We start from the raw sequence: 17375 nt of genomic DNA on the forward strand, positions 1-17375 counted from the left end.
ATCAGATTAAGCAAATAAATAAAATTCTTGTAAATACAACATGCATCAAATCCTGAAGGAAACACGCCAGTATTTATTCCAATAGCACAAATATTACACACTGGGAAAAACACAGAAGTACAAAAAAATGTTCCATATACAAAAATCTGAGTAACTGGCAGTTGTGTATGCATGTGCATGTCTGTGCGTGGGTGTTTATTTATGTCAAATACTAAAAATACTGGGAATCTTATAACAAAGGCTTTTGCTCACTTTTGCATTTGCCCCAATTTAACTGTCACTTGGTTGGAGCAGTTCACAGTATATATTGTACATTTTAAATTTTAAACGTGTGATTAGTCCATGTTTTAGGTGTGATGACTTTTTAGCAAGTCTGTGACATCAAACGCAGCACTACATTTTATTGGTGAAGCTTATACGTTCAGTAAATTATGATGTCAGGATAATTTAGGGGATAATCCTGATTCAGAGGTATTTTATGATTTTAGGTCAACTGTACTGAAAACCCATTAGCAAGTCCACATATAATGTAACTGGAATTCTGTGATTAATTCATGCATCAGCCCAGCCAAGGTAAATTCATACAGAGATGAATACTAACTACAAAGCTTACAATAAAAACAACCATTAAATGGTGGCCTCTCAATAGCAGGATTTTAAAATCCTTTAGGAAATATCTTTAAAACTCAATTAGTTTAGCTCTGGCAGTTGTTGGTTTGTCTATAAATGTCTGAACTTTTTCCCTTTGTATGTGTCTGTAACCCTGTAATTTCTGAGAGTCGCAGTCAGTGCAGGTGTGTGTGAGTGTATTTTAATGTCCCTCAGTAAATATGTGTCCCAGCAGAAACAGAAAGTGTAATTCCCCTGAAGTGTTGACTTTCCAGTTCACTGGCGCAAGAGCAAGACGATACACTTATGCAAGACGTACACACCACACATTTCTTTGCGGTATACATTCAGGCCAGATACCATATGCAAGTTTGTTTTGACCTAAATAATGTGCGTGAAGTCTTTTTTCCCCAAGAAGTGAAATGAAAATGTATACAAAAGTTCTGTTTCACATTGTGGGATTATTTACAGTATTTAACTAGGTGTGATGCCTATAATTTTAAACCCAGCGGTGGGTGAAATCGGGTGCCAGAGCAGGCCGAGACCTGTTGCACTGTTGAGGCCCAGAATTTGCACAGCCAGAAAGTGACATTTTCACGAGGCCCGCCCGCTGACACCCTCATCTGCAAATCAGTTTCGGTAGTACCAAGCAGCATGGATTCTTTGGAACCCAGCTTTTGGGTAAGCGTAGACATGATGACAGCAGAATTCATGAGATCATCGTTGGCCATGCGTCCTTGGGGTCAGTAGCCGGCGGCCTTCCCCAATTTTCTGGTGTCTGACATGGCGCTGATGCATGAGCCCTCCCTGGAGATGGCATTCACCACATTGAGAGAGTAATTCATGCTGCCCAGACTGTGCCCGAGCTGTTTAAGTTTGTCTACGACCCCCTGAGGACACAAGGAAGCAAAAAAATTACTCAACAACTTTCTTTTAGTTGCATAAAGACTATGGACTAAAGCAGGTAACATTTTTGGCTTATCGGTTAATAGGTAAATATGAAATGTGCCAACAAAATCAAGCAGGGAAAAATACAATCATCCTGTGTTTGGCTTCTTCCTTTAAATCACTACACGAAATTCGCTTACCTCATCAAACCCTTTCTCCACCTCGACGTGGCACATGGGGTTCACATACAAGACTGGGTCAGAGATCGCTTGTTGCAGGTTCTTCTCAAACCACAGGTGGTTCATCAGAGCCTAAACGGGACAAAAAAAAAACCGATGTGGGTTAGTAGAGAGCTGAAGATGAACAGCTAGGTGAGCCGGGTGCTGGAAAGGGAGGTAATTCCATCTCCAGTATCACTTCTCCAGTATTGGGTCATGGTGTTCATGGAGGTGAGCACAGAGTCACCAATTCATCTAAGATATAAGAAATATCATTTATTTATCTTAGGGGGAATTCTTGGTTACCACTATATCAGAATGACACCTTCATATTGGAAGAGTCAGTATTGCTTCATGGAGAACTCTCACTTGGAAGTGCAGCAGGAACCAAGAAACACTTACTGAGGCCACCCCGGTAGTGATCATAGAGCCCCCTGATCCTCCAATCAACAGCAGCTTATTCTTGGACTTTGAGTAGAGTATCGACGGGGCCATTGAGGAAGGAGGCTGTTCCCCTGGAGGAGAAGGGAAGGACTCAAGAGGAATCACAACCACACTGAACAGCAAGCAAAGCCAGAGAAGAGGGATTAAACGCATCACCTTACCTGCCTGAAGATGGCCCTGACCATTACAGAAATCAGCCAGCTCATTGTTGAGAATCACCCCAGTCCTGCGAGAGTACACCATGGAGCCGAAGCTGTGTGGAGACCCAAAAAAGTGTCAGAACATAGGAAGTGTTTAGAAGCAGTCATACTGGTGACAGTCATACTGCATGTGCTCTGAGCTTCAGGACAAGGGAAAATGCACTCTAGCATGTTTTGGTCAGTCCCAAAATATATTGCCCATAATGTTTGTATGTATGTGCCCTGCAATGGACTGGCATCCCATGCAAAGTGTTCCCTTGCCTTGTGTCCCCATACTGCATGGGAAATGCTCTAGGGTCCGAGTGACCCTGTATTGGATAAATGGATGGATGGATGGATGGATGGATGATAGAGGCTCTCCAGGACAGACCTGACATCTGCCAGGTCTAAAAGCCTATGTAAAAACAGAGGAGTGACTAAAGTATCACAGAAGGAGATTTTGTTGCCCTCACAAGTGGTTGATGGTGCTGGTGACTGACACAGCAGTACCGTCTTCAGCCAGCACTGATACGTGGCTGGTGCCAAAGTGGTCCAACGAGGGGGTGATGTTATAGTACTGAGGGTCATGTGTCATGGAGTTGTTGATCATCATCCTCACGCGGTTGGCAAATTCGTCACTTATCAAATACCCCGCTTCCTTGAGGAAAGAAAAGAAGAGCTGAACCGAAATAAGTAACTGGTAGTGAATATCAATACATGCATAGAAATGTACAAACGTAGACTGAAAATGGTATTTTATAACCAATTAACCAATGCTGTGAAATATTTATGGTGATCTTGCAAAGCCTACAGATACTCTACAACCATTACTGAAGACTCTCAGTGTCATGCCTGACAAAACATGTGTGCTTTCATTTCTAGTCTGTGACAAAACAAAAAGTGCAAACTTAACTGGAAGGTCATACTCCGATTCCATGTCTTAAAAACATGGATCCCCTTCTCTGTCAGTACATTTGCTCACGCGTGCATTACGGCAGACTAATGAAGTTGTCGAGAGTCGCCGTCTCACTGAATGACTGCTGTGCGTTTTGTGAATGGGTGTATAGACGGCAGGCTTAAAGAAGAGGATCCAGTTGTGCAATCAAATAAATGCCCCAGACACCCAATGAGATTTCAATTCACTGCCAGGTTTTACACAAGCCAATGAAAAAACAGCCCCTGTGAGCGATGAGTGATTTATTTAGTGATTTTGGGGTTATGAGGTCAAGAACCTCTTGTTTCCCAACATGACTGTATGAAGTCCGCAAGACTCTCGCATTTCAGTATTGCATGACCATGTAAGGGAGCAGGAATAGATCTTAAAGGTAAGGCTGTATTTACGCACTAAACAACTCATACCAGCATACGGGCCTCCCTAGGAACAGCAATGTACAAACAGAAACCATGAAGCTGTACTGAATAAAATGTAACAGTGGATGGATGGAGGGATCAGAAGTATCTTACACAGAAACGTTTCTGAATTTCATAATAAACAAACTTCAACGTGCGTGTAAAAAAATTGCACAAATAACAGACAAACATGCGGAAATGTGAACAGGGTTTGTTGATAGAAGAAATCTGTTTGAATAATCTTTCCTGCAATCACATATGTTACCATGTGTCAATCCTAAACAAACAAGAACAACGAAAACAACTTCTTTACCTTCATTACATCAGGGTTGAAACCAGGGTCACGAATCGTTGGTCTCTGTCCATTAGCAAATTTGAGTGCCTCCACATATCGGTGAAAAGTTAAGGCTTTCTGGTCACCATCGATGGATGAGCGACTAAGACTGAAACCTGGAAGTGATCAGTTGTGAAATTGTCTGCAGTTCCTACATCTGCTCCAAAAATGGCTCATAACCATTACAATAAATAGTTGTAAGATGTATGGAAGGACTCCCACAAATGCTCGTAAATAAAAATTAAAAGCGAAGAATACATTTCCAGAACTCATTCAGTCCATGTGATACACGGGAAAATAGACTATAGAGTTATGGAAATTTGCTCTTCAACTAAGAATATCCAAAGATTCCTTTCTTCTTTGATGTAGGGAAATAATGGGGAGCACTTCCAAGGAAGAGTGAACGAACTTGATTGATGTTGACAAAAGAAAGTAATAATTACCATTCATTATGTTCAGGGTGAAGCCAAGAAGAGCCCCCCCTGCTGGTGGGGGAGGAGTGAACATTTTGTAGTCTCCCAGTTGCATTACCAACGGGTCTGTTTCACTGGCTTGAAAAGATGCTAAATCTTCCCTTGTTAGGCTTCCACCTGTTACACAATGGGTACAATAAGCCGTTATAGAAACTCAAAAAATGCTGACAGATTTAACTCTCACTAGAAACTATCTAAGCTGTACGTCATCAGGCTGTTCAGTTCCACAAGTAATTTAATGGTAAAAAAAAACAGGAACACTTTAAGAGGACAGAGCATTCCGGGCTGTGTGCAGGCAGGGCACCTGCATCTGTTATGTCCTCAATCAAATCATTCGCAATTCTGCCCGTGTAGAAAGCGTCAGCCCCCTCCTTCGCAATGGTCTCCAGGGTTTCCGCCAACTTTGGGAACTTCAGCAGCTCCCCAGGACGGAGCACCGTCTTATTGCTATTGCAGAACACATCACTGGAAGGGAAAGAAAACGTGTAAGAAGGCGGGGCCTGTAATGCCAGTGAGAAACGTCCTGACAGTGGCTTTAGCTCACAGAAGTCCCTGAAACGAGCTGCTGTACGGGCTGCCTCTGATTGAAAGCTTTGCATATTGTCTCCGCACTGCAGCACTGCAGCACTGCAGCTGGGGGTTTGAATCCTGCCCCCAGATCAGGTGGGACTCTCCCAGTGTCGGCACCGGTTCCTTCCAGATGCTCCCCTTTTCCCCCAGTAGCCTAAAAGCAGCAGTAAACTGACTCCCTCAGTTGGGGGGGGTCGGGAGTACGGACATCCTGTATACGGATGTTCCTCTATTATCAGCGCAAATCAGAACCCTGTACTAGTAGGTTACTGAAGATGGATGGGTGGTATTTGTAGCAAAAAGAAAAAAATTTAAAGTAGATACCATAGGTGTGACCCCTCAATCAGTTGTTTCAGGATATGAAGAACCTTCCCAAGGTAAGGGGGGAGGGGGAAACCTTCTCGGGCCAGTCGAATTACAGGCTCAAAGAGCTTTGCCCATGGCAGCTTTCCATAGAGATCATGAGCCCGCTTGTAGCCGCGGATCTCCCCGGGAACAGCTATCCACTCACTTCCTGAGAAAAGGAAACAAAAGGTCAAAGGTTACAAACTGTGGTTTGACATGTGTGAGTTGTGCTGAATATTGCACACAAGAATGCACTCCAACAGGCAGGAAAACATTTTGGCTTTTATGTACTGCCATTCAAAACGGCTACCTACTGTACATCTGCAAGTCTTGTTTGCTTAAAGCTCCTCAGCCACTTTCGTGCACACGGCAAACAGAAGAGGCCTATCTATAGAGGTAGAGGAGGTAGTACCTATTGTGGAAATTATATTATTAAACGAATAATACTATACAAACTCTTTTATTGGAAAAATTCTCCTCTTGCAAAATAATTGCATAATTGTAAACAGCGACACCTAGAGGCCAGAAGGAGTGGCCAGTTTTTCTGAAGTGGTGCTGAAGCCCAGAGGAGGTGTAAGCTGAGATACCTCAAAATGGGCGGGTCATCTCCCGTCTTCTCCTACAAATCAATATAATGCTTTAAAAAAAAGTTGCCCTAATGCCTTATTGGCTAAAACACATGAAAAGATGTGTCGACAGGGCTATACCTCTGTATGAATCACCAGTATGAAGTATTGTAATTGTGTTGGGCCAGTGAATGATTTTTAAGTTTTACCTTTCGATCTCTTTCTCTACCATTGCAATGAAATATGACAAACAGGTATTAAAGCAAGGCGCAGTGGGGTAAGCCTGCGTGTCTGTAATCAGAAGATCACTAGTTCAAACCCCGCCTCAACATGCTGAGGCTAATTGGAGTTGCTAAATTGCCTGTAGGAATGCATGTGTGAGTGAATGGTGTGTGAGTGTGCCCTGCGATGGGCTGGCCCCCCATGCTGGGTTGTTCCCTGCCTCGTGCCCATTGCTTCCGGGGTAGGCTCCGGACCCCCCGCGACCCAGTAGGATAAGCGGTTTGGAAAATGGATGGATGGATTTACTTCCTATTGATTTACAGTTTCATTGAATTTCATTTACTTTACTGTACAATTTGCCCTGTTCTCTATTATTCTGGTCATTCTTCCAAACAAAGTGGCACAAAGTAATTCGGTGTTAGCTAAAGTTAGTACTGTGAGGGGGGGGGGGGTGGCGGCAGCACCCCCCCAGGCCCTCTCTGTGCTCTGGACAATGACAGCTCCTCTGCCCGTCCTCCCGCTGACATCTTCACCTCTTCCTGTCATCTCTCTCTTCCTCTTAACAAAAGGCAACGTTTAATGACTCAGCTATTTTTCTGTGCATTTTCGATGAGTAGTAAACTGCTAAACATTGTACTGTTTTTCACAACATGTAAACTCACTATACCTGTCCAACTGGTGGGATCACAATAATTTTATTTATTTAGTAGTTTATTTATTTGTTTGTTTATTCATTCATTTTTTAAAAACTAATATAAAAGATTTGCATATTTTTGTCTCTTTAAATTAGAGGGCATGAAACACTGATTTGAGTAACTGCATCTTGTTGCATCTGATGGCCTTGATAAGAATTTTGATTAGAGGTGGCACTGACCCCATACCCAGTACCAGGATTGCTGGATCGGATATTGGGGGAATGGAGGAGTCGGAAACCGATCCGATCATCAGGGCTTGAAATTGCGCACAACGGGGAATAATTTCATACTTATGTGTGACACATGGCAGAGGGGGGTTATAGATTTTCTGTGGGTAAACAATAATAAAACTGCATGGATTCAGTGGCCACAGCTTATTTTATGGAATCCGTCTAATTACGACTTCTTTTACCGAAGACAGTGACTTCTTAAATTTTGTGATCTCAAGAAAATAACTCATGACCTCAAGCAAACAAACTTTGGCCATGTTGAGATCACGACGGAAAAAGATAATCGTGGGTGTCCTCTATGGACTTCCATACGATGCGGAGCTGCAGTGAGAAGATACAGACAATGCAGTTAGGTGCTCCTTTCGAAGAGAGCATGCTAAAGGCTCCTTGCTTTGAGTGTTTCTTTAAGATCTTTAAATAAGCTACATTTGGCTCTGCAACTCAAAAACCATGATACCCAACGACACGCGAGTTTTGCGTTCCGTTGCACCCCTGATGTCAGCTGTCTGGAAATATACTGAGTATCAATAGAAACTTCTCAAACCTTCTACAGAGCACATAAAGCTAAAAAATATAGAAAAAAGTAGTTTTTAACAGATTACTAACTGATAACAAAGACAGCAACAAGTGGTAAATAGGCATGACTACTGTCCTCAGTAGTGCTGTAACCTCAATGTGCAGCTATGCAAACAGGTGATCCTGGTCTCATGCTTTGCATACAGTGACCTATGAGGTCACTAGCCTGGGGTATCCTGTCCCACTCTTCCTGTAGTCCCTGTACCAGCATCTATTTGTTGGTGAGATATGTTCAGTTCTGTCCTCTTTCCTTGTTATCAAGGGGGATTCCAGAGGAAAACCAGTGAATGCCCCTTTGTCCGTACCGGTCAGCAGTTGGAAGATTTTGGGGCAGCTTTTCAGGAGGTCAGCTTTGGTGCGTCTTGGAACTTTCTCTCTGGATGTAATGACTTTAACGTTGCCTGGATCAGAAAGGAAACGCACTCATAACCAATCAACCAACTGAGCACCCCTGAGCACTACGTAACAGAGAGTTTAAGGCAATGCACCGGATTAACTGGATTAACTCACACTGTTATGACCGTTAACAGAATGTTTGCCAGCAGGGCCAAAGACTGGGCGAACACAGTGAAATGCATGTTATATCCTTACCCATTTTATCCATCACTGTAAATATGGACCCCCCCCCCAAGCCCATACTCTGTGGGTTCACCAAGGAGGTGCATAGGAGTGCTGCAATGGCTCCATCTACTGCCGAGCCTCCTTGCTGCAAGATGTCCCTGCAAGAAAGCAAAAAAGTAGGCTTCTTTACTGTAACTGTTGCTGTGGCAACCATCTTCACACATTTGTACTGGTGGGGCACATGGACCAATGGTACGACAGTGGCTATTCCTCGTCTATCCCAAGCCCAGTACTTCACAAGTCACTCATGCAAGAGTTACTATGACAGGGCACAAGCTCCTCATCAACACGTGTTGGAGTTCGTCGTCTCCACCGAGTTCGTAGATGAGAAGAGATCACCCGGAGGCGTGGATGAGTTGTTAAATAACCTTTATTCCAGCAGATCGATCTGGGAACTCTGCGACACACCGCAACCAACACAGAGTTTGACTTCCTTGTTGTTCATGTTTGTCTTATACCCCTTCTACAAGAAGCCCCCGCCCCTTTCCCTACTTTTCCACGTTCTGGCAATTTCAGCTTATCTGGTCTGAGTCTGTCAGAGTGATTCACGACCAGAGACAAGACTATGTTGTGAGACATCCTGGTTAGATGCGGAGCATGCTGACTGGCAACACAGGGTTCGGTGACACGTCATCTGGCCTGGCTGATGGTCTCATGTGGGGAGTTATTGGTGCCGCCACATGTGCGCCCAGAATACTTGCCAAATCTGTTCGGCAGACAGAGCTGACCAGCATGCTGTTACCTGCAGGAAAAATATCTGGTTCACCTCGACAGACATGCCTGGTCTAAGCAGGATTCTGCAAAAAAGGTCACTTTCTCCCCTTTGAAGAATGGCGCCGGATGATCAGACTGTATGAATAGCTTTAGTTTGAGCACCTGGCTGTGAACGTTTTATGCCGTATATCCCAAAGGGCCAAGAGAAAAGATGGGAAGAAGATCGAGACTGTCACTTTAACCGACTGACCTTAATCATTTCTTTTCTTAAAACTGCAAATAACTCGGTGTTTATATGTGAATAATGCCTGTCTTGTGCACTGCTGGTGATTAGGGGGCTTTTCTGCTGTGACATCAGGATCAGAGGAGATTAGACTCCATGACGATAAGCCAATGGTTCTGCTGGGTCAGCAAAGAATCAGATACAGTACCCTATTCCCAGCGGTACATAGAACTTTGCCACACGCAAAGTTAGCTGTGATGAGTAAAATTTACTTAATATACAGCTTGCCCTAATTTTAAACAGAATATTAACCAGAAGAAAAATTCTAACATTAATAAGTAATTGGGGGGGGGGGGGGTATTGCAGTTTTGTCTTCCAGAACCATGACATGAATGAATGTTTGTATCATGGTTTTGGTCTCAGTTTCAGAACCATTAAAGCACTAATGAAGGAACATCCATCCATGCATCCATGCATCCATCCATCTTCTTGGAGAAGACCAGAAGCCTGTCCCAAGCAGCACAGGGCACAAGGCAGGTTGGGCACTGTGAGTGTGGTGCTTATCCTGGACACAGGGCACGACTCACCACGGACAGAATAACCAATCCCTCACAGGACACACATGCACAGTTATTATCAGGAACTTTGAGGTACAAAAGCACGTGTCCTTGTATTGTGGGAAGAAATCAGAATACCAGTCAGATACCTGCCACATAAACAAAGGAGAACATGCATGATCCACACAGAGCAGGAATCAAACCCACTAGCCTGAAGGGTGGGCTTTAGTTTTAAAGGGAATGTAACACATGAATGTTGTATCTAGTCTAGGCAGGGAAGAATTGGCTCCTTTGCCTTCGGTGGGGATGGATAAACTAAGTAACATTACTTGTCAGTCAGAGATTTCATTGACAAAAGGCTCGGTCTGTGCTTGCCCTTCAAAGCCAGCACAGAGGTAAACACTGATATGTTAACACTGCTTCTTATTACAGGTGAGAAAGGAACAGTAGTTGGCTTCAGTGCTAGTCGAAGCTCACGTGGATCCCTAGTCAGGTTTTACCACCCGAGACCCCCAGCTCCCCCCTGGCAAGCTTCACTGCATCCCCTCCCAGTGAGAAGTATGAACCGTCCGGGGCAGAACGACAAAGTGAAACTGGCCGCCGACGTTGGGGCCCCTCAGCTGTGCAGCCTACGTCGCCGACGGGCGTCGGTCTGCTTCCTCATGAAGATATTTTAGAAAAATGAGGAGGACCGTCTCTTAATACACTGCAGACACCTGACAAATTCGCCAGGTCAAAGGTACACAATACTTTCACCATTTGGACGGATGTAAAGGAAAGTCTGCCGGCCCACTTTGCATGGGAAGCTTTTCCGGACGCCAGAAGAACAATTCAGGGCACCATCCAACCAGGAAGGTCATGCGTTACCCCTGGGAAGAGCTACTGAAGGTGGAGAAAATTTTAACAGATATATGGGCCTGATCGCTATGAGGCGCCTCTTCAAAATGAAAAACTGTCCCAGCAGGACGGCCTGTAGTGACGGGAGATTGCCATCAGTTAACGGCACCTGTTTCCGTATGAGGAAACCAACAAGGAGCACATTTTTGAACACATTTTTAATGTTTCAATGTCACTCTAAACTGCCCTGGTCCAGCAGAAGACAAATCAATGCCAGTGTGAAACAAAAAACGATTGCATGCCATATGAATAACAAGTTCAGATCTATATAGTTCAACATCTCATTTTTAAGCCGCCCATCCATCCATTTTTTGTAACTGCTTATCTTATTCAGGGTCACTGGGGGTCTGGAGCCTAAGGGTACAAGGCAGGGAATCCTGGTTCCAGAAGTGTGAGGGCAACAGTACTAACCACTGCGCCAACAAGCTACTCGCATTGTGAAACCAAGGGTATTAACGTGAAATAGTCTGGCCCAAGTGCTATAATAGCTTCCAGTCTTCTGGGAAGGCTCTCCATTAGGTTTTGAAACACTGATGGGGGGAATTTACTGCCATTCGGGTTGGATACTGATGTTGGTGATCAGGGCAGCACTAACAGGGCACAAATGTGGCAAATCGCCTTGTCGCAAAGATGGCATCCTATGATGGTGCCAGATGGAGAGTCGCTAAACTCTTTTGTACAACCATCCATTCTACTGCTGATATTTGTAGAAGGAGATGGAGAGTCTGTGCACTTATTTATCTGGGTGTGATAAATGGGTGTGGCTTAATTAGTCAAGTACTTCGATTGATAAGGGTACCACATACATTTGGCCTTATAGTGTACATGTTATTGCCAGGAGAAATGGTTCATTTGAAACACGTTCACTTTTAGTTTTTGTGACATATTCATTTTCATCACCTTATTGTGAAATATATTCACCAAGAGCCCACATTCTGCGATTAAGAGTCATGTCATGCATAAGCAGGCCAGGCTAAACTGGTTGATTGTTCTGCTAGCTGACGACACTTCATAAAAATCAAGGAGCTGGATAAACTTGTTTTATTGAGTGAAACAGAGATTTTCTATGGAGTTGTACTCGTAGTTTTGATGCAGGCGATGTGTATAGTCGGGGAGAGGGTTTATCCCACACTGCCAGTGCCAGTCAAAGCCCATGTGGCAGCCTAGATGACCGACACCCCCCCCACCCCCCACGCCCCTGCGAAACTTAGCGCCTAACTTTACTTGGTTCAGGGTCAGGGTTAGGGCACCAGTAATTTGCTAAGGTGGCAGCCTAGGCGGCTGCCTATGTTTCCTAAGGGGCATTGGATGGTAAGAGAGACAATAGAGGGTGGTAATATGTAAAGATACAGCACAGATATGCTACTCTGTCACAGGGCACATATTTACGTATCCTTTACATCTACATTTACGGAATGTATAGATTAGCAAGGAAAATATAATAATAATAATAATAATAATAATAATACTCGCGTAATTTGCATGTCCCTCAAACTTTATTTGGAATAAAGCTGAATATATATTTATTATGAATATATCTGGTGTCACATGTCAGGGTAGGGCAGCGGCAGTCAATTCAAAGATAAATCTGTCAGGGTCGCCGCCTCCATGTCCTGTTTTTGACCATCATGCGTTGCTGGTCATTCTGTGTCTCCCTCCCTCTCTCTTCCTCCCTCTCTCTTCCTCCCTCTCTCTCTCTCTCTCTCTCTAGTAGACTTCAGCCCTTGTGTGTTCCCTTGCTCTTTGACCTGCTGCATACTTCAATGCGTACCAGCAGCTCAAAGACGATACCCTGCAGCTGTGCGTCTGAGGTTGTCTTGGGGTGTGTTTATAAGGCTTTTTGTTTTCTAGTGTTTTTCACTTGGTGCATTTTCCTATTTTTATGTTTTCCCCATTTCTGCTGCGTTTTATTATCTCTGTATGTCCTTATGGTCCCAGTTTCTCTGGTATCACCCTGGCTTTTGTCTTTAGCGTATGCGACGTCTCTTAGTTCTCTGTTCATTTAGTGGTTCTGCTTCCACCTGTTTCTCGTTGTTCCCGCACCTCCCTTGATTGGCTAATTGAGTTACACCTCTCCCTTGTTTTTCCTGGGTTTCTGTGTGTGGTTAAGTTCCTGCCTTAGTGGGTCATTGTGTTAGAATGTGTTTAAGTTACTCTGTGTTACGGCTCTGTTTGGTTTTTCTACTTCGCTCCCTGTGTTGCTCTTAGTTTTTATTTCCCTCGTTTGCTTTGAGCCCCACATGGTCCTTTTGTGTTGTCGTTTGTCCAGTGTGTTCAGTTTCCCCAATAAACCCTTCTGTCGTCTTGCATCGTCACTTTTTCCCCACCTGTGCCCTGACAAACTCTGGTTGTTTATTTATCCTTGTTGGTTTGTTTGCATATCCATCCCTTCTTGACATACTGCAGAGAACATTCAGTAACATTATTTCCCTGTGTTTCATATCGAAAAGGAAATAAAAGCAGGTCCTGATCTCATAATTACAAGATAACGTGTCCATTTCTTTTGTGCTTCCTGACCCTCATGTCTTTCCTAATTTGGCCCTGATGAGTGACACCTGGTGCTTGTCACCCCTCATTAGTCCTTGTATACAAGTCCATGATTGTTGCCAACTCCAGTCCGGTCATTGACACCGGACCCTCTTGTTGCCTGTGCCCTTCCTTGTTCCGCTCCTCCCATTTTTGATTCCCTCACAGCCCTGCTTATTCCCAGTCTCTATTCTTTGAGTTCGACAAACACCCTTTTGTTTCGCTGCAACGCCTGCCCTTAAGTCCTTTGTTCCTCAAGTAGTGACACCCTGTTCCTGATGATGCTTGGAGAAGCTTCCAGATACCAGGAAGACACTAACTGCAATTAGAAAAAAGATGGATGGATGGACTAATTATATAGATATGTATTATGAAATATGAAATGCATCTACCATTGTGTTTGGAATGTAAGGCATTTAATTATCATAAAATGACAGGAAACATAAGATCTTAAAGATACCTAAAGTATGGAACACCAAACATAAACTGGAAAGCGACTGCACTGCTGTTTACATCTGGCCTATACCCTAATATTTGAGTCAGGCCCATAGTTAGAATCAAATTTCAGTGTGGGGGGGGGGGTCCCTCACTAGATTTCACCCATTGGGGAAACCCCCTCGGTAGATTTCGGCAAAACAAATATCAAGTTATGTTCAAGGCTGTCAGTTTACTAACTGGCAATGTGCTTGATAGGTAGCTTACTTTTTTTTTTTTTTTTTTTGGGGGGGGGGGGGGGGGGATGCAAATTCACCCTTTTTCTATGTGGCTTTGTGCCTGGTTTGTCCTGCAATAACTCCCTCCCAGGTAAGGCAACAGACTGGGATTGGGTAAGCAGGATGAGAAGCTTAATGAGGAAGCTGAGACTGAAGCTGACCCAGGGTTGGTAACGTGTCTTCATCTTCATTTACCACAGCAGTGAGCACATCTGTTTACCTTCATGAGCACATGTGGTTTTGGCATATTGGCGTTCCGGGCAAAATACGAAACCTTCCCCAAGCCGTCAGCAAACGTTTTTGGATGGATGGTGGCAACAGTTAAAGTGTTCGGCCAGGGGTAGGGGGCCGTTTGACACCTGCGACTTGACTTTTTGAGAGGCAGGTGTTCGACCCGGGGTTGGGGGGCTTAGTAAATTATGCCAACTTGGGGGATGGGCTATTCTCTTGGTAAATTTCACATCATCGTCGGCGATGGGTAAGATTCACAGACCAGGGCATGCTATGGAACATTATTTAGTACTATACAATGTAGAACATAATCATTATGATATTATCAAAAAGCATGCCAAATACTCATGATGTAATCATTACAATGAAATCATCATAACGTAATCAACACAATGTAATCAACTGAGTATGTATTTGCACCTTATGTTAGCCTCGAAGTTTCCGTTAGCTACTTTATGTTAGCCCTGAATGTATGAATATCCAACTTTATTAGTGTTACAGTGGGGTAAAAAAGTATTTAGTCAGCCACCAATTGACAAATTTCAAGGTCTTGGAGTGGCCGAGCCAGTCTCCTGATCTCAACCCCATAGAAAATCTTTGGAGGGAGTTGAAAGTCCATGTTGCCCAGCGACAGCCCCGAAACATCACTGCTCTAGAGGAGATCTGCATGGAGGAATGGGCCAAAATACCAGCAAAAGTGGGTGACAACCTTGTGAAGACTCACAGAAGATGTTTCACCTCTGTCATTGCCAACAAAGGTTTCATTACAAAGTATTGAGATGGACTTTTGTTATTGACCAAATACTTATTTTCCACCATACTTTGCAAATAAATTCTTTAAAATTCAGTCAATGTGATTATTTGGATTTCTTTGTCTCATTTTGTCTCTCATAGTTGAGGTATATCTATGGTGAAAACTACAGGTCTCTCTCATCTTTTTAAGTGGGAGAACTTGCACACTTGGTGGCTGACTAAATACTTTTTTGCCCCACTGTATATTATCAACTCCCTAGTTAGCCAACGTGCAACAAGCTGAAGCTGCCAAGGTTTGCTACTGAAGGGAAGGGAATCGCCTTCAACAGAAGTTCACGGCTGAGTATTTTAAAAAAACCAAGTAGAGATGGTCGCGTCACAATTATGTTTGGCCGAGGGACCAAAAAGTACAAGAAATGATTGGCAAGCTTATCATCTAGGGGTGTGGATCAAGGGAGAAAACAACGATGGTGAGTGGCTGAGGTAATGATGATGCTTAAGTGACATATTGTTATTGTTGTTCAGAGATATTGTTAAACGATAAGAAAATGTATAAAATTGTCTGGGATGAATTGATGTTGATGTTGATGTTTTGTCATAACATAAATATAAATAAATCTGACAATTTACTTACTTATTTATCCACCACCCCGCAAAAAAGCTCCTGTATTTTGAAACCTAAGTGTTGGTTGGAATTAACCGTGGGGGGGGGGGGTCAGCTTTGATACATTTTGCCTGTTAGGCAAAAATACTGCGCGATCGTTGGTCGAAAAGTGGTACTTAGACCCTCAAAAGGAAGGCGTTTTCCATCGTTCGGCCCATGTGGCCCTAATATTTTTAAAAATTGTTTAATAGTTGAGATGCATAAACCCGCATTTCACACTAGCCTAGAGTCTATCCAGCCAAAGAAACGCAAGAGAAGTCGACTCACCTAACTTCATGTCGGGAGATTGCGGGAGGAAAGCAAAGCTATACTGGGGGCACAAGCAAGCGCAACATGCAAGGAGCGCGGATGGGATTCGAACCTACAATCCTGGAGGCAAAAATCAACAATGCAGCGCACTACGCCGACATATCGTCCATGCAAAGGGCCATTTAGTATAAGTAATGAAGTGAAATAAATGTACAGAACCCTTCATACATCGCATCTTACCTGCCAATTACTGAACACGTTTCGGAATCGGCGGCCACCGCTCCGTGCATGAAGTATCCGTCTGAGCACTTCGTCTTGGTGAAAAACACGATGCCCGAAATGATGCCAGCGACGACGAGCAGGAGCAGAAAGCTGAAACAGCAGCACAGTCTGAAGGTCGCAGATTTGCTCATGATTGCAGTCGCTCAGGCTCACGCACGCTGGGCGACTGACTTCCTTTTATGAAGCCGGCGTTAAGAACGCTGGAAGATCCGCCTACATCTCAGATCTGCATTGGTGCGCGGGGCTGGACTGGCATTAAAACCCGGCCCTGGCATTTGGGGGTCCTCACGAAAAAATTAGAGAGCTGAGGGGGTCCGCCCGACGAATTTTCCCAGCCCACAAGCCGGTCAGTCCACTGGGAAAATTCCAGACACGCCAGCCCCGTTCATATGCTCAGATCGGGGTGTTTGTCTAATTAACTTAATTGCACACTTGTCATACGCTGTACTCTGCATATTGACGATTTAGTTATCAGTGAGGGCCGTCTCAGACATATATGGGCTTATTGATAAGGTTTTTAACATCTCTGTCTTTTTTTTTAAATTGAAGTAGGCTATGCAAATATGGATGAACAGTAATTAAAAGGACATACAATATGGGCGGCAGGTTAATAATGTATAGCGTAGTGTATTAGGTATTAACACCATTTAGTCAAGCGAAAAAAGCAGACAAATGGTAAGGTGATCTGGATATCAGTGGCAGGAAAGCAGCTGGCAGAACGTTATACACGTATTCTTATTTTGCCATAATTATAGCCAGAATGAATGGTGGGTATGTGCTAATTACAATTCATGTAGAGTTGGTAGCTATTTTTTTGGGGGGGGGGGGGTTGTTGGTCATGTCACCGACACATGTTCGTATCGTAAGACCAACAGACAGATACAGCTGTGCTTGGCAATGACGGCAAGTATGACTCCAGGTAAGTCCCAGATCCTCGCGCTATGATTGTTTGCCTGATTTCGTGCTTTCGTTTTGTCAAAATCCAATTAAAAAACCATTGCCTGCCAGGGATAGTTAAGCTCATGCAGAATGCCACCCTAAAAGGTAATTATAGCCATGAATAGAAGGCATATTACCAAGTCTGATTTGCCTCAAGCTCCAAAGAAATGTTTTTTTTACTTTTGTATTGTGGGACTATTATCACTAAATTGGGTTTTCCATCAGCTGTAACAGAGCTAAAATTTTCCAAAACACAAAAATTGATTTGCGGCTGACTGCTTTGAAACAAAGTAATAAATAGGAAGAT

General features: G+C 43.7%; 1 protein-coding gene across 2 annotated transcripts; it reads right to left on the reverse strand.

Annotated features, from left to right (window-relative positions):
* Positions 1 to 53: 53 nt before the first annotated feature.
* Positions 54 to 16331, reverse strand: LOC125745978 (glutathione hydrolase 5 proenzyme-like). Of its 2 annotated transcripts, XM_049019378.1 has the most exons (12): positions 16088 to 16326; positions 8291 to 8418; positions 8005 to 8100; positions 5390 to 5579; positions 4800 to 4960; positions 4466 to 4612; positions 4002 to 4138; positions 2812 to 2996; positions 2321 to 2412; positions 2118 to 2230; positions 1698 to 1808; positions 54 to 1499 (listed from the first exon to the last, which is right to left on the reverse strand). In XM_049019378.1, the coding sequence occupies exons 1-12, from the start codon at positions 16258 to 16260 to the stop codon at positions 1353 to 1355; spliced, it is 1680 nt and encodes a 559-aa protein (XP_048875335.1). In that variant the 5' UTR covers positions 16261 to 16326; the 3' UTR covers positions 54 to 1352. The 2 variants fall into 2 exon arrangements, with proteins under 2 accessions (XP_048875335.1, XP_048875333.1); XM_049019376.1 differs by having other exon boundaries at positions 2118 to 2412; positions 16088 to 16331.
* Between the last annotated feature and the right edge of the window lie 1044 nt (positions 16332 to 17375).

Source organism: Brienomyrus brachyistius, chromosome 7, assembly GCF_023856365.1.
Source record: "Brienomyrus brachyistius isolate T26 chromosome 7, BBRACH_0.4, whole genome shotgun sequence".
Classification (NCBI taxonomy): Eukaryota; Metazoa; Chordata; class Actinopteri; order Osteoglossiformes; family Mormyridae; genus Brienomyrus; species Brienomyrus brachyistius.